Consider the following 23,914-nt stretch of genomic DNA (forward strand, 5'->3'; position numbering starts at 1 on the left):
GAACTTTCCCCACTCTGATCTTACAATTGCTCTTCCAATTAATCTTATACTCAAGTTTTCAGGTTTAACTGACCAGATAGTAAAATAAAGTCCTACAGCTTGATGTTCAAGACCCAGCAGTATGGACAACATTTCCCGTTTTTCGGACTATAGTGCTATATACGGTGTTGGGAATGTAGAATACATGTTTGGAATGCCCATAATAGATGTATTTCAACATAAAAATGGAACATATTGTAAAATAAACTGACAAATAACAGAAGAAAACAAATTAAAATCAGCAGTAGAGGCAGGTCAGAGCACTGTATTTTGGCATGGGCCAATCACTTCAATGCAGTCCTTCTTTCTCTAAAACAGAAAGGACAGAAGTTATACTACAGAGAATTCTTTGTGATGGAATAAGATGCCCATTTAATTAGTCATGTACAAAAAACATGGAATTATATATAGATACAATATTGTAAACAATATCACAATGTCCGAAAGATAAATCAAAGAACAAAGTCCTAATTGAAAAGGGGAAAAGTACTAAAGAACAAGCTAGTGAACATGATTGACAACTGTCAGTCCCCCTGACACGGTGCAACCACAATCAAATCCCTGAAAAGGTGAGCTATTTGGCACAAACCCCATAGAGCCAATTTAATTTCCAGAAACAAGAAATGTCTATGCAGCATAATAATGAAAGCTCATAAAAGTCATGGAGGGAAAATGCACCAAATGCAGTTTAGCCACAGCAGAAATGGACCCAGTGGAAGAGTCATCAAAACCCTCTGCCAAGAAGGAAACCACAATAAAATCACAAAATAACTGTAGAAACAGCATATTTGCAACCATGTTCCCCATGGCCACAGATATGCCAACACACACAGGCTCCGATAACAGTCTGCCTTCCAGGACATGCATGGCAGCATCAACTAAAGGAGCCGTGTGTGTGTGCATTTTGATTCAGCTGCTAATTTTGGCCACAGGAACCCAGTTCACGCTCTCTGCAGTGCAGCATGGGAATGCACGGAACAGGAAGTACGATCCCTTTGGCCTCACTGGTTTTGGAATGTAAATGAACACAATGTACAGGGGGAAAGCACCCAGAGCATGAGAAGGACGTACAGTACAAGTATGATATGCAAGTGTGGTGCATCACACATGCCAAAAGGCATAGATGGTTTGACACAGTATATGCATTCAAACACAAACACTTGCACCTTGTATTATGGGTCATGGCTGTTTTCCCTTTTCTGGTTTAGCTACCAATGCTTATGAAATAGTTTCTTTTTGATATTATTTTTTTGTCAACTTAGTTAGTGCCTTAGTATTTTACATATGAAAGTGGTGCTCCTCACTGTTCTTAAACAATATTGAAAAACTGAAACTGAAATGACTGAAAAACAAATAAAAATTCAAATGCCCTATTTGCAAATAGCCACAGTTGGATGTTTCACTGTTTACTGACCATGCAAATATTGCAAACTGCTGTTGCTTGTTCAACAAGAGCTCAAAATGGAATAAAAGGAGAATTCAGAAAGAAGAGGAGAATTACAAAAAAAAACAAACAAAAAAAAAAAAGAGGGTCGACCAAAGTCAGTTTTTAGTTTCTGCTGTACAGTATGTATCTAGGGTGGAGGGGAGAAAACAAACAAACAAATATTACGTTCACACTTAAACTCTCGAGCTATAATATAACACTGTGGAGTTTACCTTCAGCTTGCATGCATACACAAACAAACACAGCAGTAGCAATGCATCCTGGAGAGAGAGAGAGAGAGAGAGAGAGAGAGAGAGAGAGAGAGAGAGAGAGAGAGAGAGAGAGAGAGAGAGAAAGACTGATAGAGACACAGAGACAACAACCAAACTTGACCTGCGCAGTCAAGGTCAAAGTGTCCACTGATGACCACAACTTATTCTCCTCAAGTTCAATTATACAGTGAATGACCAATGCTCTTGAAAATGATTTTTTTTTGTGTGTTTCTTGTCCTCTCAATTTGTTGTTGTTGTGTTTCAAACACTTAAAAAAATCATCCTTGAGGAAGGGGATCCAAGATCCAGCTCTGTCCAGTGTGGATTAAGACGTGATTTAGAAGATCCTCAAGCCTCTGCTGGACCAACACCAAACACATGGCCACAACAAGAGAATCACCACACACACACACATACAAACAGCATCCTGTGTCCTCCTTGTCACATGTTCAGACAAAACAATGAAACAACAACATGTCCATACAAAAAAAAAAGAACAAGTTCCTCTCATTACAGCCTCCAGGGATTTCCATGATCAGAGAAAGTCATGATTGGACAGTAGTAGGAGCAACATATTTTCCTTCTCTTGGTGTTGAGCTGATTGAACCACAACATAAAAACGAAAGGGTAAAAATAAAAGAATAAAAAAGATCAACAATGCTTCAGAAAGCTACCCAATGTCCAGTAGGTCAGCCTGAGAGAGGCATGATGGGAAATAAATCTCTGATGGTTTTGAATAAGCACAGGACCCAGCCACCTCTGACCAAGGTACAGTGACAAACAGGACAATGAAATAAATTAAAATTCACAAAAGGAAGGATAAGGAAGTAGAATTCAGCACACGCAGCAGGGGCCGACGTCACTGCTTATAGTAGGAACCTGAGAGAGAGAGAGAGAGAGAGAAGTATATGACACTAAGACTTTAAGACAGACCTTTTTCAATAACATCCAAGTCATACCAAATTTTATAGACATTGAAGACAATGATAAAATGGCCATACTTCTTGGAGAAGGGCACTCTGCTGCCCTAGCAGCACAACGTGTCTTAAAATGTAGACATGTTAGAAGAAAAAAAAAAACGACCTGTCTCTGTGTTAACAGACACATACATGTTCCTGTGCACAGATGTGCGTGTATATATGTCTATCTATATGTATGTGTGTACATGTATATATGTGTACTCATGGACCTACACACACACACACACACACACACACGCTATTGTGTATTCTATGTTCACATGTTATACCCACATTGCTGTATGTCCATTTACTTTCTTTTGTTATTCTACTGTATTATCTGTAACACTGGCTTTGGCAACACTGTATCCAAACAGTCATGCTAATAAAGCTCCTTTAAATTTGAATTTGAAAGATCAAGATGTCATTTGGTTCCATCACTCTCTACTTGGTAATCTCTGCCTCTAGCCATTCCAGAGAGTGCACACAGTGCTGCAGGCTCCTGTTGTGGAGTGCCATTTCTGCCAACAGTACATAACTCCCCAGGGGTGAGGGAAAGCCTTAAGCTACAGTACACAGCATCTGCACTCACACTTCAGGTTTTTAACTTTCCTTTTTCAAGTAACTTTACAGGAACGAATGGCTGACTTTTGTCTAGCACCTACTGCTAGATAAAAGTCACTATTGATATTTTTTTTGAGTAGGTATGAGTGTACATAATAAGGTCAATGTGAAACTGTGTCTTTATATATTTGTGTAAATTATACAGACACAGACACAAACACACTCACACACCATTGTTTAATCAGTGAAAGTGATTGTGGCGGGGCTGGAAGACTCACCTTTGTAGGCAGCGTCGGGTCGGGTGGCGGGCCGTGCGGGGTAGTGAGGCTCTGGGTAGCCATAGCCACCAGCTGGCACGTTCTCATAGTCTTGTGTGCGTGGAGGAGCAGGCCTGTGCAAGAGAGACATACACTGTCAGTCGGAAAGCAGTGTAGAGAAAAGCATCCAAATCGAGTCCAAGGAAGTTTTAAGCACCAACTATTTTATATTTTGTCTTTTTGCCACATTTTCACAGTTGTGAACTCTTGAACCTGTACAATGTTTTACTACATTCAATTTGGCAAAAAGATGGTTATAAAACGTCTTAAATCTGCTTTCAGAAGCATCCATGAAGCCTCATCCATCAAAGAAATAAACTAGGTGCTAATTTAAAGTGGAGTAGAGTGGAGAACCGCTTCAGGGACGCTTTACAGCAAAGACTGCCCAAAGTGGCAGTAATCAGCGCCAGCGATGCAACGCGACGCAGACACTGCTGGAAAATAGAGGTTACTATAGCTGAGCAATCTAACCTGGAAAAGAGAATTTCTTCCCAGCAGGAGCGTAAAATGGATTTGTAAGATGGATTGTTTGTTTGCACCTTTGACTCATGGGATTGGATGCATATTACAATTCAATATCCGTGTACAAACATGAGTTCAGCTTAAATGATGGGAGGGGTCAATTAGAGGATTAGTCGAGTTTAAATGTTTAAACTAATCCAATGTCATGTGAAAACAAAGGTCAAAGTAGCAACTTGGATGCCTTCAGAGGAACACAATGCTAAATGACGCTTTCACAAAGTTTCTTGGGGTTTTAAAAGGCATACCAGCCTGTTGTTCACAGATTTTGGATGAGCTGCACTTGGCTTGACGTGACATCTAACTTCTCCAGGCTTCTGTAATTTTAAGACCAGAGTCTGGGAACTCTGGTCTGGCAACAGGATTATGCTGGCTTAGCTCTTATGACTGAACTGGCTGGGAACAGTGTTAACAATGCAAAGGTCATGTGCATAATTCCCACCTAGCTGAGGCACTGATATAATGTATGTATATAGAACTCGTAAGCAGCTTTTGCTAATGCTGCCTGCTGATGTGTGCATTAATGTTAATGTCATATAGCAACGATAGACTTACAAACTACCAACATTTACTTAAATGTTTAGACATAAGAAAGAGCTTCCATGTCTGAATGCTGTGGCAATGCATCCCAGAGCTCCTACAGTCATTGTGTGGATATATCATCCTTTATCATTCCAGATTTTACACCTCATTCAGCATTTTCTGCTGTAAGATTTTTCTGCTGGGAGTGGAGATGTGTGCTTGTGTGTGAACATACTTAAGAAAAGATGTGTGAAAATACCTGGACGATTTATGATTGCGGGCCCTCTGCTGGTCATACTCCTCTCGTGATCGGGGCCGTACTACCTCCTCTTGTGCTGGCTGAAGACACACACACACACACACACACACACACACACACACACACACACACACACACACACACACATCTTAACTTCCACTGTGAAATAATACATTAATAATGCATTAAAACACTGCATTGAGAAAGAGCTCAATCTCAGTAACTAGCAAAATGTGTGTTGTGAAGTAAATGTGTGAGTAGACCATAAATTACCCTCCAGTCGCCTTCTGGTTTCCTCCTGTCCATCGGCGGTTTCTCTCGCTCCCGTGCTTTCTTAAAGACCTTCTTGTCCTCCTCCATTAACATCCGTGCAATTTCCTGGAACAATCAAAGCCAAATTACTTTTCATCCACATTGTGAAAAAAGTCAGCAACCACTTAGCACAACTTCTTAGCACGACAACACAAAAGGACAGATGGAAAAATCTGCTCATATTGATTTGTGTTGCTTATTTACACATGATTATATTAAGCCACAATATGAAACATGTCTTTTGATTGCGCTGCGCAATGATTGTAGGACAGCATCTCCCATCACATCTGATTGAAATAAAATAAATGTGCTGCCATATGTCAGCAGAATAGTGCATGATTCATATTAAGATATACATTGCAGACATACATTTGACCTTCAGTTTTCCTCAAGCTCATACAGTAAATAAATCAACCCCCATGTTCTGGCTTAGGACAATTTATTACACTCGAGGCGAAAATACCCAATCTAGTCAATCCATCAGCCCGTATTGTGAAGGTCAACTTAGTCTAAACACGTTCAACTCCAACATCACAATCAGCTTTTCTGTCTAAAAATGATGACATTCCTCAGAGCAAATGACCCCTCACCTCATCCTGTGCCACTTGGGCAGCCTGGGCTGCCCGCTTGCTAATTTGACTGGCCTGCAAACGAAACACACATAAACAAGAGGAAATGGGTTAGCATCACCAGAGCACATTAGGTTTCCTGTTTCCATCCGCTGAGAAAAGAACACACTTCTGCAATCTGTTTGTCAGAAAGAACCCATAAGACTCAGTCACTGATAACATACTACTCACTGAGCTCAGTGGAAAGTCCTGTGCTTTTCTATGACAGTTAAAATGTAAAGCATAACATTCTTACATACAACAGATATCTTTACAAATGCCATCCACTGCCATTGTACATGCTGTCTTCTTTAACCTTGTTTTAAAATGTTTCTATGGTGGGTTATGTATTATGTTGTCCTTAGAATGTCACTGAAAGCTTTTTGTAGGATGCCCCTCTTTCACCTAGTTTTGCTATACTAGTGCAGTGGTAAACATTTAGAAGGAAGTCTCTTATGAAATATGAAAAAAACTAAAAAAAAAACAACACCCTGCCCACACGTGTAAAAGACTGTTCTGCAGTCCTCATCTAGCCCTGAAGGGGGCGCTGTGGTTGCTCCCCACCTTGAGCTCCTCCTCTTGCATCCGCCGTGCCACCTCCATGTCCCGCAGCTCCTGCAGCTCCTGCTCCCGCAGCTCCTGCTCTCTCAGAGCCATGCGACTCAGGCCCTGCTGCGCCTCCACCACGCCAAAGTCCCCTCGACCTCCACGACCTGCAGGAGCAGAGAGAGAGGGAGGGAGGGAGGGAGGGAGAAAAAAATGAGAAAAGCCAAAACGAATAGCTTTGGGATGGACAGAGGAAAGGAGCGTGCGAAAGAGACAGAGTAGAGATAAGATGAAGGAAGTGTAGGGGTGCTGAAAGGAGGAAAAAAAGGGAGAAATGATTGGAGGATTCATCAAAAAGAGAGAAGTTGGAAAGAGGGAAAGAAGACAGAGGCTGGAAAGAGAAGTTGTTGGAAAGCGGGAAACACAATGGCTCCCCCTAGAGAAAAGCTTCATTAGTCAAGGCTGACAGTGCCGGTAAAATCTCTCTGTGACAAACATAACCACATACACAAGCACCAGCAACCCATTGGGATTAGCTGCTGTTGCCCAACTAAAATCAAAACAAATATGGATACACACAAATGTTTGGTTGAGAACAAAAGGAAGCATGTGGCATGATTTGAGGAAAAAACAATCACGATTCTCAAATAAGAGGAGCATAATAAGGAGGCGGAAGAGTGAGAGGAAGATTCTGGAACTCGTCACCAACAATTGCAAGAAGCACCCACCACCTGGTGATCCAGCCCAGAGAGCGATAACACCCCCAAACAAAACACACTTGCACTCTCAAGCGCCCCATACCTCTATCCAGAGGAGAGTCGGAGAGGGAGGGGAGATCCCTAGAGTGAGAGCGCCCCCTATGGACATCATTGTCCAGGTCCAGGGCCAGGGCCACCCTCCGGGGGGAGCTAGGACTGCGGGGCTCCTCAAACACGTCCCCGGGCCCCGAGGGGAGACGCAGGCGGTTCCTTAGCTCCTCGTCGCCAGACCAGGAGCCTGTGCGCTCGTCCAGTTCCTTCTCTCTGCTCCTCGTACGCCCATTGTGCTGCCTCTTCTCTCTCTCCCTTTCCCGATCCCCGTCTCTCTCCCGATGTCCATCTTTGGTCTCATACACATCTCGGTCTTTGTCTCTACGCCCACCTTTGGTCTCGTATCCGTCTCTGCCTCGGTCTTGCTCCCTGGACCAGTCTTGGTCATCTCGTCTTCGGTGTCCGTGTCGGTCCCGCTCAGCATCTCGATCTCGGACCCTGTCGGACTCCAACGTGTCCAGCCTGTCTCGGCTTCGGACCCTCTGCCTGTCTCGCTCTCCATCCCTCCATCCATCTCTGTCCTTATCTCTATCTCGATCTCTGTCCTTATCCCGGTCCCTCTCGGTATTGTAGCTGGGCGCGGGAGGTCGGACGGGCCTCTCGGTGTTGTAGCTGGGCGCGGGAGGTCGGACGGGCCTCTCGGTGTTGTAGCTGGGCACGGGAGGTCGGACGGGCCTCTCGGTGTTGTAGCTGGGCGCGGGAGGTCGGGCAGGCTTCTCTTTCTTGCGGACCACCGGCTCATCCTCCCACTCCTCTGTTGCTGCCCCTCGGCCCTGCCTCTCCCTGCCCTCCGGGGGACCGTAGTAGTCGGGGTTGAGGCCCCGTTTGTCCTGGTACCGCTCCTTGCCGGGGCTTTCGTGCCGCCGGGGACTCCCCAGCTCCGGCGGATCGTACTCAGGGTACCTCCTCCGGCTGGAGTCCGACGGCTTTTTGGAGCCGTCCTCCGCATAGGGGTAGTCCGAGTCGGAGGGGACTCGTCGAGCTGGGAAGGAGCAGGCAGGAAAAAGGAGGAGGGAGAGCATTCCGGAAGGAGGGATGGATGAAAGAGGGATGGAGTGTGAAACAACAGCCAATGGATCGACACAAATAGACAGATAGACAAGGCAAGGGAGGATTAGTAAGCCTGATGGGTTAGACACCTGGGAGAATAAGTTACATGAACACGAAGTCACTCACACAACATCAGTGACATGACACTTTTTAAAACACAAGAGGGAGAAAGTCTAAGCATGCAAATCGGACACAATGTGATATGAATGAAACTGTAGCCTAACACATAAGGGGGTGGGGACAAAGTGATGATGCTATGTCTTTATGACTTGAAACAAATGAATTTCAGATGAACATATTTCAAAATAAGCTTATGAAGCACTGTGACAGTTATTCCTGTTTATGCTCTGCTAACACATCACACCAAAACTACCCAACCGACCAGTCAAAACCCTGTATTATGACCACGTGGGTGTCCTGGTTGCTCTGAGGGCCGGATTACTATGAATGTCACACCTCTCCCAGTGTGAGCTCACAAAACAGGAATGTCAGGTAAACACACAGAGGCAGGTCGAGCCAGGATGTGTACTTTTGAAAATTTAAATAGCAAGACCATTTTCTATTGGTTAAGTGACTGTGCCGTAGTCCTACTATGTACATGTAAATAACAGCACTTATAATACAAAAGGTGAATAATTCACAGGTCAACTAATTCATTTTGGATAAGTGATTTTTGACCTAACTACTCATGACCTGCCTGAACAGGCCTCCATTTAACCAATAAAAATATAAACAATCCCTAACATGGGATTTCTACTTAATAACTTTATAGTGTCCCATTTTCAGACTGACCAAGCAAGCACACACACACACACAAAACGTTTGCGAATGAATCAAGTATGGAAACCGCAGGCGTGTTTACATGCCATTACATTTCCAAAACAAAACAAGCAGTCCTCCTTCAGGCCGCTGGCAGAAGTGAAGGGGGTCGGCGTGACGGAGCGTTCACAGAGGGAGATGGTCACACACATGCCCATCACTGATACTGACTGACAGGCCATGGGGGACTCCTCAGCCTCCGGAGGCGTCACCCTTCAACCAAGTGAACAATGCAACAGCCAAGCCCTCTATGTTAAACAAACAGCTTGTGTACTATCTTCGTCTCTGTGAGCTCTGTTTTAACAATACACTAAGCACTATGTACAGTAAGTATGAAGTACCACACCTCTACACCGTCGTCAGTACAGGGTTTTGGTGCATGAACACTGCTCTGAGGTGCTACAGATTTACTGTGGAGGCTCCTTGGCTCTACAGACAACACACACAGCAGCTGCTAAATAGGGGGAAACTACAGATCAGCGAGCCAACACCGCCTTTGGCAGAAGGGAGGGTGGAGAATTACAGCGCACTGAGGAAATGCTGCCGGGGAGATAAGGAGACGGAGTGAAAGAATGTGGGTGGGTGTAAATGTGCCTGGTACCATATGACAGAAATGGAGGGATAGAGAGAGAGGGAGAGAGAGAGAGAGAGAGAGAAAGAAAGACAGAAAGAGAGAGAAAAAGAAAGAGAAAGAGAGAGAGAGAGAGAGAAAAGAAAGAGAGAGAGAGAGAGAGAGAGACAGAAAAGAAAGACAGAAAAGACAGAAAAAGAAAGAAAAGAGAGAGATGAAAAGAGAGAGAGAGAGGAGAGAGAGAGAGAGAGAGAGAGAGAGAGAGAGAGAGAGAGAGAGAGAGAGAGAGAGAGGATGAGAGGATTGAGTAAAACAAACAGGAAAGGTATTCAAATGTAAGAGACTGACGTGTGAGCTGATATCTGTTCAGGACAGGGACTGTCTGACAAGACAGGCACTTTGTGTGTGTGTGTCTGTGTGTGTGTGTGTGTGTGTGTGTGTGTGTGCACGCTGCAGTACTCCAGCCGTCTTAGAGGTGGCTTATCCAGACTAGAGGTGCTTTGAAGCCCAGGTTTGGCAACAACACAAAAGGAACCTCTCCTGCCTCTGAAAACTCTTTTCTACAGATGACCCCTAAATAGGTCATGTGCTACAGCTTGAAAAGAGAGAGAGAGAAAATACCCTGTATGTGTGTGTGCCCAGTCTTCCCAAATCTTCCCAAGTGCCAGAGATGCTGGGATATCCAACAGCATTCCATCACTACAACTTACTGCTAATGAGGCCCCCTGTCAGCAGGAAATTGTGTGTGTATGTGTGTGTGTGTGTGTGTGTGTGTAGATTGGTGTGTTCTCAATCATTTCATTGGCTCTCCCAGTTGGAGAGCTCCAGCTTAATCTTGCCTGGCATTGTTCACATCACCTCCCGTTTTTTCTGAACAGAACTGTAGTCAGTCACTGAATATTTCTTAACGAATGCACAAAATACTCCAGTTGAATTTGGAGGGAAGGAGAGGTTGCTTCAGCTACAAGTCTGGTTCTACTTGTTCTTCGACTGGCTGTTAGTTGCCTAGGACACCAAAGTGGAGGGTAACAAGGCTGAAGTAATGTGCTAGGGCGGGGTTTCTGGCTGGGTCAGCTGACAAAAACAAAAACGACTTGACTTGCAAACTAGAGTCCAATGTCTTATATGTACATCTGACCGTATGTGTGGAATCTAGTTGTGCAGATGAATGTGTTCCTCAATCAATCAAAACCTTCTGGTTCTCAACGTTGTCTCATGACAAATATAAAAAAAATGAATTCAGTTCACAGTGTTGTAGACAGTTTAGAAGGCTATTTGCAGAAATAAGCCTAGCTAATACATGTGACTTTACCAGGACATTTTTCACCAATGATCTCGCTGGCGTGAGAGACCGCGATCGCCCCACATACCAATATGTACTGTTCCTCTCTATGACATGACACTGACGGTCCCATGGCAAGCCATCCCACTTCTTACACCATATGTTGTGAAGGAAGAAAACAGCCACGAACCCAGGTCTCAGACGATATAGCTCATCCAACCACCAGTCACACACACACACCCACACTTTGTGTGACCCAGCAGTTGTAGGAGGGCATGCATCACACACCTCCTTTCTCCTCGTAGTATTCATCCTCAAGTTTGGTCTCTAGCTGCTTCTGTCGTCTCTTCTCCTCCTTCTCCTGCAACTTACGAGCGATCGCCTGAACACAAGCACCACAAACGCACAAAGACACAAACAGCTCAATAAAGAACTGAGGCCAATGCATAATAGGAGTGAAACGATCAACAATTTCTGCAATCTAACAATCTACAGGGTTTCCTTGTTATCCTAAGATGATGTGGCATGATTTGAGCTAATGCTGATTTTAACATTTGCAGAAAAATGCCATAACAAGTGTTCCTTCACAACATGAGTACAGTAAACTTCAAATTTATTGCAGATTTTAGATTTAAAACGTTTTTATAATCATGTGTAGCGACAATCTTGTGTTGATTTCCTTTATTTTTATTGTCATATTCATCCAAGTGGTGAGCTTGTGACCATCATGTTAGCCCATATGGTATTTTGCTTACCAAAGAGGCTGAGTGGAGGCCATCTTTTTGTGTTTTCTTTTTGCTGACTAAACCCCTACCGAGAACAAGGCTGGCCTGTGTGTGTGTGTGTGTGTGTGTGTGTGTGTGTGTGTGTGTGTTAGTGTGAGATCCTAATGGGAACAAGGCTGGCTTGTTCTTCTCACCGCGTCCTTCTCCTCCTGTTGTCTCTGCTGCTCCGCCTGGCGAACAAGCTGCTCCTGAATCACCTGGGCTATCTCACTGTCAATCTGCTCCCTGGAAAACACACACACTAAATTAGACAGTAATTTCTCACATGACAGCACACCACTTTGAACCAAAAACACCATCATTAGCAGTCTAAATACTGCTCTTTCATGACCGTCAGTTATGTGGGACTGTGATTTAGTGAATTTCCCACCAAATTAGGTTAAGTAAATTCTGCTCTATATTTGTCAGCCACACCTGGTTCAACAGAAAATCTGCTGCCCCAGTGCCACTAACACAGGCTAGCAGTACAAACAGTGCAGAGCAGAGCAGTGAAATCTGCAGACGGATACCGGTATGCAGCTGGTATGGGCATGTTCCCGAGCACATGGCCTTGCCATGTTTTTCAGCCTGTGGCACACACTGTGCCTCCATGGATCACTGTCAGGCTCCTTACCATGATAACATCAGCAAAGGAGAGTTATGCAATATGGAATGCGGAACACACACACACACACACACACAGACATAGACACACAAACACACACATACAGACACACAGACATGCAGACACACACATATACAGACATACAGAGACACAATCTCAAACTGGGAGGTAGCATTCAGCCTTATAACAGCATATGAACACTTTTCCATCTCCCTCTTCTGCAATCACAGTTGTATGCCCCCTTCCTCTCTCCCTCCCCAAAGTGACTGAGAACAGGATTGATTGAAGGAAAGAACAGAGCCAATTTAGACTAGAGGTGTCATGGATGGATGTCTCCCTAAGGAGATACTTTACCCAGTAGTGCTCTTAGTGCTTCCTATGAGGGCAGCTACTCTAGCACTGAGATAGGCATCACGTTCAAACACCATAACATACTTCAGTCGGAGTTAGGGCGAGGAATGCAAATATGGCTACAAATGTAAACTACACAATGGCCTGAAAATGATTATGCAAAACCCTATGTAGAGTGCATTAAGAATCTGAAAGAAAAACGTCAGCATTGGAAATACCCAGGCCTTAAGGGAGGATCCCCTCTGGTTTTTTTGTCTTCATGTCTTCAACGGCTCCTTGGTTCATTTAGGGGTGCCTTGTGATTTACATTTATGTTACATTTATTTACCTACTACTAACACATATGCAAAGCACCATCTACTTTACTCAACCAAAACAAAAAAACAACAAAACAGGCACAACAGGCAGGGGTCAGAAGATATTTCTGAAAAGGCGTCTGAGGTACAAAGAACCCATGCTAGTAATCCATATAGATTATGATGGTGATTGCCTGAGCAGCTGGTGCAGCATAAAACCTGACTCAACAGAGGCCTTGATACTGAATCAGCAGTCTTAACACGCCTACACTCAGTGCTGCTTTCAATGGAGTCACCATTTCTTATGATAAAACACTCTCACAACAATTTTCAGTGACATCTGAGGCTAGACCAGTTTCAAGTCAAGCTGCTAGAGAGCTTGCAGGACTTGAGTGCAGGCTCTGTGTGTGTGCCTGAGTGTGTGTGTGTGTCTGTGTGTGTACATGTGTCCCCTTACAATTCTTGGTGCTGTTGCTGCTTTTTTTCCTTAGCTCTCAGATCTTCTTCCTCTTGCAGACGTTTGGCCACTAGAAGGTCCTGCTGCACGAGGCGGCTCCTGTTTATGTTGGAGGCCAAATGGCTCTCAACTGGCCAGAGGGGGAAACAAAGAGACAAACAAATCAAAGCAAGTCAAATTACACACAATCTAAGCATTTATACAAACATATGGCAAAATATTGCCACAAGAAAGACAGAGGCGAATCTCTCAATTTAAACAAAGGTTTCACATATTTCAGGATTGTTCAAAAAGACAATACATGACCTAAGCATGTGAATGCAAATAAGCCAAGACTACCAATATAATGGAGCTATGAAGGCGGAGTTATAATGTACTGTCGATCAACAGACCCTGAAAGATAAAATAAGCAGGCTCCTAAAACACACAAATAAACACTAATCTTCAGTTCCCAATCATGTAAAACAAGAGTAGGCATGTTATGGATTTCAGTGGATATATCTTTCAAGGATTTGAGCACAGACAGGCAAAGAACAGAAAATCAATTTTCCTAATAATGAAGATACAGAGATATGCAGCCTGTCTATACTTTTACAACTGGATGGCATTGGCCACAGAGTTTGTAAATAACACAACTATAACCTTGTCAAGGCCATGAAGTCACTGTGATGTGCCGGACGACACAGGTAAATCAACGTACCCCCCCCCTCCCCAAGTGTGACGTATGAATTGATCATGAAATGTGCGTAACACATCAGTCAAAGCAGAGCGGTTCTGAATGTCAGCCTTTCCAGCTGTAGGACCTCCGCTAGGAGAGGACGGACAAGCCACTCAACGGATTAAAACTGCCCAAAACAGTCAAACACCTCCACAGGTCAATCAACCGGTCATGAGTTATGAGGGTACTGTAAGAATTAATTAACCTGAGTTAACCAAGTGCCAATCAGTATTACATGTCTTACATGCACGCACCACTGGTTGAACGTGGTCAAGTTCCATAATAAGCAAAAAGCAAATATCTTCTAGTGGCTAGTGTGTATGTCAATGTATGGGTACAGTGTTTCCCATACATTGACTTATTTGTGGTGGCCCACCACAATATCAACATTGACGACCGCACAATGATTTTCCAGGTTGTACTAAATTGTGCTTAAAGCTGGTTAGCATCATAACCACACTGCACTAATTTGTTAACAATGCATTGCATTCAAGTTAATTCTGCAAACCTATCACCACAAATAGAATTCAATTCTGTGGGAAACACTGGTTAATCAGATCGACTCTCATCAGTGGATGCTACCGAGAGTATTACATAATATCACCCCTTCTCATCTGATACTGCTTCCAGTCAGGAACTTTCCGTGCTTCACTCTGCCCACTCTATCCAATGACTTGGCCAAAGGAGTAATCATCCGCCTCATAGCTTGGGTGAAAGAAATCAGAGGCAGTTTTGAGGAGGAATAACTCTGTATTGGGTTAAAATACAATGTACCTAAGAATGTAAGGTCATTTGCATGTACATTTACACAGCTTCCAGTGGTCTAACCTCTTTCATCCCAAGGAGCATAAATCTCAGCTGGTATATGGAGCAGTCAGATCTCACACTGCTGATCTCACACTGCTGTGACATCATCCAAATTCAGCTAAGAGTACACGCCTGGGACTGTCTAATGACCAGTATGGTGTAGTATGATTGCTGGGCAGGTCAGTGCAGTTCTGCATCTTTTTTGGTGAGGTGTGTTGTGACTGTTAGGCAAGTAGGCTACAGTTAGACTGGGTGGATCAGTATCACTGGACCTGTTTACCAAATGAGGAAAAAAGGTTTCAAGAGGGCAGGTCTGAATATTTACGTGTGTGTGTGTGTGTGTGTGTGTGTGTGTGTGTGTGTGTGTGTGTGTGTGTGTGTTCCAGTAATCTGGAATTAATCCACACGTCAAAGCCACTGTGATAATGTGATGTTAATATGGGTTGATAGCCCATGGGTTGAGAGAACAAAAAGATCAGATAGTGAATTGCTACGCACTAGACCTGCCAAAGCTGTTATGCTTAGTGGTGAAACCCTAAGCAAATAAAAAAAAACTATAAAACAAATCCCGCGTGGCAGGAAAAAAAAACAATAGCAGTGAAGTTTTGCAAATATTCAGAGAATCAGATGGGGAAGGTTAGCTAGGCCTAATTGTTAGTTAAAAAGAAAAGAAAGTCAGTGTACAGATTTTAAAACAGTGCATTACTGAAACAGGGCAGTGAAGAAAATTGACCTAGAATGCTTGAAGCCAGAAGGCACTGAAATGGAGCCAGAAGGCACTGAACAATGCAGACAAACACTGGAGACGCTGACTCTAAACAATAGCCATAAGGTTCTTTAGAGACCTTTTGAAACCCCACATCTGTATACGGGGCTTAATGCAATAAAGAAAATAAAGCATTTCACTGCAAGCAATGTTTACAAACCCAAAATCTTTTCATCCGCCACCACAATCTAATCCCTGGGATACAGCCTTGTTAACCAGACAAGTTATCTGTACTGAATGCCTCGATACTTGGAGGGAGTAAAAATCTGCTGCTACCCTTGGCTGCAGGGTATGACTTCACAGATCGCTTTCAGGCAGTTTTCCCTGAATAAGACCAGTAAGACAAATGTCAGAGTGTGCTTTAGTGCCATGCAAGCTGTTCACTGAGACCTCCACATGGCCTACAAAAATGAGTGCAGCAGACTGCAGGATAAAAACCACATCTGTTGCTGTGCCACTGTGTACGCTGCCAGAGCGCGCCTCATTCACTTAACTCAATGGCCCATCTCGAAGCGGAGGCTGCAACGTGCTAACTCTTGGGGAGGGGGTTCCCCTGCGGTTTGGAAACTCTACCATTCTGGAAACCTGTGGCATTTACAACGGGCTGCAGGTGCCACGGGCACAAACAGAACCGATAGTGGCACACTCCTTTGTTTCCTTCTTCCATCCCTGTACAAGTCTGAGTGAACGGAAATTAAACTGACCTCATCCCCTCTTTAAGGAAACTTCAAGAAAAGCACCGCAGAGTGATTGTTTGTTTGTTTGCTTAATTTAAGGCCATTTTTGCAACTAAGGCTATTTAATGGCCAGAGCATTGTGTGTTATAGAAACTTAAATATGTTTTTTAAAATCTATGCTAGTAAGATATTCTAAAAAAAAGGACCTTACTAAAAACATCAGCTATTGAATTTCATGATAAAATTGTTATCTTTTGGTTTTCAAGGCAGGGCAACAAATCAAAATTTGTCTCACTGACGGGGGCGTTTAAAAGCGCCGCAGAATAAAAACAACATCTTCTAATGGCTCACTGATGCTTTCTGAAGTCCACCGAGTCTCTGTTTCTGCTTACATCTAAGTCCTTTGTTGAGTTCTAAGGGAGGTTGTTATGTCTGGGGGCTTTGACCATTGTTACGGTGAGGAAAATGAGCTAGGGCAAACGAGGCAAGATATTTTCATGGCTGCATGGAATCCCCTCGAGAGGGCAAATGACTGGCGAATCCCCTCCATATGTGGGCGCATGCACACAGTCAGATTAAGAGGTGCAAACTAATCTCTTACACACACACACAAACATCCTCCCCCACCACCAAACATCATTACATTACTTAGGGAATTACTGGTCGAAACTATGTTCTAAGTGCAGTTTACGTTGCCTTAGCAGGAGATGGACAGAAAAGGCCCATTATAATTAGGTCAATAAGGTAGTTACTGTAAGAGTTTAGATCCCCCGCTGGCCTTGTTCAAATTGACAAAAACTGACAAGTGCCGAGGGGTGGCGGGGTGGGGAGGACTTCCATTGGATTTCCCCACTGTCCTCTAATGCGGGGTGACTCATGTCCCCATATCCTCCCCAGCAAGGAAGGGGATTGGTCGCTGACAAAAAAAGAACGCAATGTTTTGATGGTGGCTGATGCCAGTCGGTGGACCAATGATGAAACTCGACTCTTATCAAAGAATGGATCAATACAGAATATAAAGATCTTCACTGACAGAGGAAATCATGTCACTTGTCAAAATTAGTCATGCCTTTTCAGCCTCTCTCGATTAGAAGGTTGACACATCAACATATAAGTTATGCTAATAAGACAAAGACAAAAACAACAAATAAGATGTGACTAACATATTCATTCTTTTCTGGACAGTATTTTAAGGAAACTGTAGGCTACTGACCAAACATTCTCCTGCACTTGGGCATTTCAACAGAAACAAAGAACTAGTCACTTACTCTCCTGTTCCTGCAGGTTGTGGGCCAGGCAGTGATCCTCCAATACGGCAAAGTCCCGACACACTGTAGGGGAAGAGACAATAAAAAGATGATTTGTGTGTTTTGTACTTCCAACCATGACACTTCTAACCATTACAGTGTCTCCTGTGCTTCAACACCAGAGGCCGACTGCTGTGATTCCACTCTCCTGGTGAAATTACACAAATGGTGTTTTCAGCAGCGATAAAAGATGAGAGGGATTTAGCAGACGCTTTTATCCAAAGCAATGGGGGCTTACAAGTGGCTTGCAAGGGACTTGATTTAGCCCGGGCCGACTGCTCACCAGGCGACTGTGCAAACATTTGTAGCCATGCTGCACCACCGCGTCCTTACGACAGCGGTAACAGACCAAGATCATAAATACTTAATTAATGATTCTCAAATGCTTCCATCATTTACTTCTATCACTCTAAGACACTTGTATTTCTTCTACATGCGAAATGTACAACACTGCTGTTCCACTGCAGCCATATGACTTTGCCACCGCAAATATAAACTCACACTGAGCACTCCAGTCTAGAACAGGGCCTGACTGTCGCAGGAGCTCTGCACCAAATGCAGGTTGCTGCCCCACTTCGCTCCAGCACAGGAACGGTTGAACCAGCCGTGCTGTGGAGGGAGAGCAGGCCCACCAATTCTGAGCTTACCCAGAATGCAGGGGGGCACTGGCAGGAAGCTTGTTTGTTTTGTAGACTCAAGTCCAAGTGCAACATAAGGACTCCTTTGCTTGCCGTCACTAAATATTTAGATGACCCCCCTATCTGGAGTGCTTGTTTAGAGACACTGAACAAGTTTGGACAAGAAGAGCAAACTATTCTAGATGATGGAGAGCAGCCCAAGGCTACTGTTTAATATGTTGTTTTAATGCATGATATTTTCAGCAAAAGAAAGTCTATTGCTTGTTTGTGCTTGTTGTCCTGTTTGTGATGGTAAGTTTGAGATCAACTGTTTCTTCAGCGTCTGATTCTGAGGTCTGGCTGAACTGCAACTGTCTTCTAGCTTACTTTCTTTGTGCTATACCTGATCAGAAGTAGCATAGCCTATATGGACGTTGCCTACACTTAAGCAGTCACACTGGGTTTTAGCACTGGGGTACCCAAGCAAGGAATGAAAGGCTTAGACTGGGCTAATCCTTGGGGTTACATGCAAACGTTAGCCTAAACATAGATAGGATGGGGCCTGTCCTCAAGGTCAGCTAAAGCACTTTAATTGCTATGTCTACAAACTGCACCCTGCAATTACTTTATCATTCACATTTTCAAACACCAAGAAAAAGATTATCACTGCCACAGAGATGATTATAGGAGAGTGGCACAGACTGAACGCACACTCTAGATTCGCTGAGCACATCAGCTCATCTCTAAGTCTGGGTAATACAGACTGAGTAATACTGAGGAATACTCTCTACCTCTGACACTTCAGATGGTCTGCTGAGAGATTAATGCCCGAGTGTGCTGCTCACAGCATGCTTTGTAAGGCTTGTGCCAAACTAAAAATACAGAGCTAGAGGAACAGAAACTTTAGGCAGGTGCTGTCTGTGGCAAGCTGCACTATTATAGAACAGAAATGGTGCACACATATGCCACCTGAAAGGTTCAGTTCAGCAGTAGCTCATACTGTGTAGGCCATAGAATATCTTGACACAAATAATATAATTACCTACCATAAAGATAGGAACAACAGATAGGATTATTAGATTTTGACACAGAATGATAAATGTAAGTGTATTAATATTAAAATTGTTCAGAAGTTGAACCACTATGTCAGAGCAGATCTCCTACATTTTAGAAAATATCAGATACGGGTCATTCCGTGTCAAATCAGACAAAATCCAGGAAAATGGTTGCTGCAACGTCTCAGATTTTGCTGGAAGTTTGTCTACCTAATATTAAGGTCCCAAAACTATAAGACCTGTAAAATATTTTTGTTAAATTCCAATGTTTTTTATACATTTTTTCAGCCTTGATTTTGTATAAGTTTTACACTCTCAGAAATGCCTTATCTCGGAGGCCATGTTTGGGCATTATTATCTTGAAATATCTTATTCCTAGCCTGCCCAAACTTTGTAGAGTGGAAGACAGACATGTTCTCGTTATGATAGGATCATTAACAGTGTCAGTGTGTACTGTTTTCACATTAGTTTTATATAAGGCCCTAGATATGGGAAAAAAAGTGCAAAACTGGTGATATTGAGGGTCTTGTAAACTATTTTTTGTATCCACGTCACCAATCATTATTTTGTCTGCAAATACAATACTTTCTGAAGTTTGAGCCAATATTTTAGGTCTCTGCAACAAATGCACATGAAGAAATTAAGGATAAAACAAGGCATGATTGCATTTTTTGGTAATGTTCATAGGACTAAAATGGTATGTGGGGTAGCTAGTAGGAACACGAAAATCGACGCAGGAATAGCTCTGTTTATAGTCATTTTGTGTATAAAGTGCCATGTTGTACCATGTTTCAATCATACATAAATACACTTACTTGGTTACATTGTATACCTATGGGTTTTGGGACCCATTCCTGATATAGAAAAGGTTTGAACAAAATCTGAGATGGTGCAGCAACAACCTTATCTGATTTGACACGGAATGACCCATACAACAGTCTTTCTTGACGATGCACCTCTTGAAAGGAGCAGACTAGTTGGCTGAAGTATCTTTGTTTGCCATTAATCTCCTATACTGGCTCACACTAAAGGGCAGCCTCTGAACTCCAGAGACATGCACCCCTATAATCAGCTTACGGAGAAGTGGCTGAGGGAACTTGTCTTCCCCGAAATTAAGGTTGTCATTGATAGGAATGACACTACTTCGAGCGCAGACTTCTCGTCGAGGGTAACCCATTCTCTGGCTCTAACACAAGCACAAGCACAAACACAAACACACACACAGAAATGAGTTCTCAGGGCCCGTTTTGTTTACCTAACTAACACACTGCGCAGACTGCTTGTGAATGCAGTTTTCTTTTCCCCTACGACCGCCCACAGAGACATCTGTTTCCTCCGGCAGGGACACACGGGCCTTGAATCACACGACACACAGGGTGTCACTCACTAGGCTAGCCAACAGAGTTAGCCGACTGCCCATGGCTCCACAGAGGTCACCTAGCCTCCTGTTGTGCCAAGACAGGCAGATAACGGTAAGCCACGATTAGGCTTTAGACATGTGATTAAAAAAATAAATAAATAAAAAACCCATATGGAGTGTATGAAAATATGCTGGCTAGTGGCGATGACTAATTTTTTCAGAGGAAGAGGAAGGCCAATATTTCAGCTCAGGCATAAATCATAGGCTACATCCACCTAATTTGACAGAGGGATACCTCTTCGGGTCAGAGTAGCCTTCATGTGGATATGTGATCAGAGGTACATCCATCTGTAGACAAATTCTAGCCACTCTTGGCTGCTTGTGCACAAAGTGGCTTAAAAACAGTCAGTCTGATGCTTTTGAGTGAGTTTACATTAGCCTAAAGGAAAACCAAGATGCAGTGATTCCCATGGGAGAGAAAATGCCCCTAAAATGCCCATAAACAAGTCATGAAATATTCAGCCAGCCAGCCATGAATACTTCAAATATCCACAGAAAAAGATTATTTGTCAACCACACCAGCAGAAGGCATCAACCGAACATTAATGAAAGTTATTCTCAGTTACAGTCCAATGGTATTCTGAGTCTATAGAGCATCAAGAGACAACAAGAACCAGAGTTGTTGCTGGATTTGGGAGGGTGAAGCCAAACAGATGCTAAGGAAATTACACTGATCGATACATACTGCTGTGGACAAAGCCACAAACCATAGATATTACGACTTAAGCCTGCTAACCACGTCTCACCATATGGCACCCTTCTTTAAGCACATCTAACACTGTACAAAAACAGTCCAGTTAATGAAAACAAAACAACCAAACTGCACTTTTCAAAATGTAGCCTACTTTAAAAACTACCGACATTTAATTTGATTTTTCACTTATGATATTCAAGGGGACATTCAAATGCAGTCCAGAATGTTTAGATAAAATTCAGATGTGGCACAGGAAGGATATATTACTGTGCACTAACTGGTGAACATACTCTTTATCAGATAAAGAGTAGGCCCACAACACGACTTCACAATGAAACATGTTCAATTCATCACTTTAAATGAAAAAGGTAATCACAGGCTGAGCTGTAGAGCCACACCACAAGAGGATGCTTGTCACCTTTCAAGGGGAGATGGGGGGTGTTAGGCTAAAAGCCTCTGTGAAACTTATTTCCATGATTATCTAGCAAATGAGATAAAGACCTTGGACCAGATCATGGAAAAACACCTCCTCAAACATAATCCTGCCCAGGTGCATCAATCGTCGAGAATGTGAAAGAAGACGACATTTGGATCCATATGCATTCTGAGCTGTCTGCAAAACAGGGAGAGGCCTTGGACTTGCTGCAACGCAAACATGCACTTCAGGCATGCTTTTCACAGCATAGTCCGCCCGAAAATGACATGGATTCAGGGCAGCAGCTATGTTTCCTGTGACACAACATGCAGCCTACCTTCTTACGCAGCGACAATTACACCAAAATAGTCAATGGAAAATAATTATACATGTGGTAGTATTCATATGACAATAATGACGGGGGGAGTGGCCGGTGGTTTTCATTAGCCGTCACACAGAGAAGAAATATCCTGGTGCTCAGGACAAAGACAACTTTAACCATTTGTTTACAGTCACTCTTTAGGTACTTTGTTTTACATGTTAACGGAAGTGAAACTATGCAAATGCTTAATGATGATTCGTGCCGACTAATGCCTGGGTTTGTCTCGCCTCACACGAAATTCAATTGCGAGACCATCCTGTCATGCTAGTCTAGCTTTTTCTATCAAAACACTGACCTATGGCTGCCACGCATGATGTCATTCGTCGAGCACCGCGTTTGGTTAAAAAATGAAACCAAGTTTACCGATAACAACAGCGTTACAACAGGTTACTTGGTTGTGATCCAATAAAGGTTTAAATTGTGAATGACATTAAACGTTTCTCTACGGCCTGATTCATATCTTTGGACATCGCTGAGAAGCCCTTCTCCCTCAACCAAAACCCAATGCAAACATTAGCTCCAGCTAGCAAGCTGACACTGATGCTATCTAGAATTGTGGTGGCTGTTAAGTTAAAGTGAATAGATCAACAGGGTTATTTTGGAAATATGATAATTATGTCAACAACCGAATGGTTAGCAGCTAATTCAGAAAACAACATCCCATCATCATTGGGCAGCTATAGCCATCACGTTCCCCACGAGTGAGCTAGCGTTCATTCAGCCAGCCTCACAAGGAAAATACCAAATGTTCATAGCACATGATTAAAATAGATTAGCCTATAAACTAAAGCTGATGCGGGACATTGATGACTTTGATTATATCTAAATAATTTACCGGTTAGTGCAGCTCAAATCACTGAACACGCATTTGGCCATCGACACCATCATTATCGTTGCGTTCTATCGTAACATTACTGTTGCATATAGCCATACCGTTTAAAGCAAAAATATTGCTGAAAATAAATCAGTGCTAGGTCACACTAGACACAACTAACTTTATTACAAAATATAAATGATAGGATAGGAACCATCCCTGGCTCGCTAGTTAGCAGGCTGCAAAATGCACAAACTTACCCTCTTTTACTCCAGGCAGGTTTTCCTGATCGATACTAAAATCAGCCATGTTGTCGGCGATATTTCAAAGTATCCGTTCAATTATGTTTCCACAACTTCCGCCAAGGTTACAGGAGACAGATTGATTATTTATTAAGTCAGTAAACCGATTGATGGGTGGCGTAAAAGTGTCCCTCTGATTAGTTTCAGTGACTGGAGTGCGACGCTGACAGTCTGATGCACTTAGACCGCCCCTTCCCTCCCCAGCAGCTGTGTGTTTAGGCTATCAATTCACGTGAGAGCTGCGACTGCAAGCAGGGTGGAAAAGTCGGTACGGATAGCAATGTGGGTCAATTTTGCTGCTCTTTGTTGTAGAAACGCGTAGTCGCCAATCGTCGCCCAGTTAGAGACAGAATAAAGATGGCATGGCTGGACACAGGGGAAACTATTATCCATCAGATAGCTAGTTTTGGTAGCAGTCATAAACTGAGGTGACTACCTCTTGCTCCCAAGTTTGGGCCACCAACTGTTTTTTTTTTTTTTTTTTATTTGTATCATTATTTCACAGCTCTTCTCTGACCAATCTTGTTAAAAGAAGATCTGAACAAAAATGGAAACCCAGTGCTGATCAAAGAT

The 23,914-nt window shown here is 43.2% G+C and overlaps 1 protein-coding gene across 2 annotated transcripts; it reads right to left on the bottom strand.

Annotated features, from left to right (window-relative positions):
- Positions 1 to 1,762: 1,762 nt before the first annotated feature.
- Positions 1,763 to 23,552, bottom strand: ccdc50a (coiled-coil domain containing 50a). Of its 2 annotated transcripts, XM_048252565.1 has the most exons (12): positions 23,300 to 23,552; positions 17,604 to 17,666; positions 13,368 to 13,497; positions 11,794 to 11,884; positions 11,163 to 11,256; positions 7,145 to 8,134; positions 6,362 to 6,510; positions 5,780 to 5,833; positions 5,151 to 5,255; positions 4,878 to 4,957; positions 3,539 to 3,651; positions 1,763 to 2,616 (listed from the first exon to the last, which is right to left on the bottom strand). In XM_048252565.1, the coding sequence occupies exons 1-12, from the start codon at positions 23,346 to 23,348 to the stop codon at positions 2,597 to 2,599; spliced, it is 1,938 nt and encodes a 645-aa protein (XP_048108522.1). In that variant the 5' UTR covers positions 23,349 to 23,552; the 3' UTR covers positions 1,763 to 2,596. The 2 variants fall into 2 exon arrangements, with proteins under 2 accessions (XP_048108522.1, XP_048108523.1); XM_048252566.1 differs by lacking the exon at positions 7,145 to 8,134.
- Positions 23,553 to 23,914: the final 362 nt, after the last annotated feature.

Source organism: Alosa alosa, chromosome 9 (assembly GCF_017589495.1).
Source record: "Alosa alosa isolate M-15738 ecotype Scorff River chromosome 9, AALO_Geno_1.1, whole genome shotgun sequence".
Taxonomy (NCBI): Eukaryota; Metazoa; Chordata; class Actinopteri; order Clupeiformes; family Clupeidae; genus Alosa; species Alosa alosa.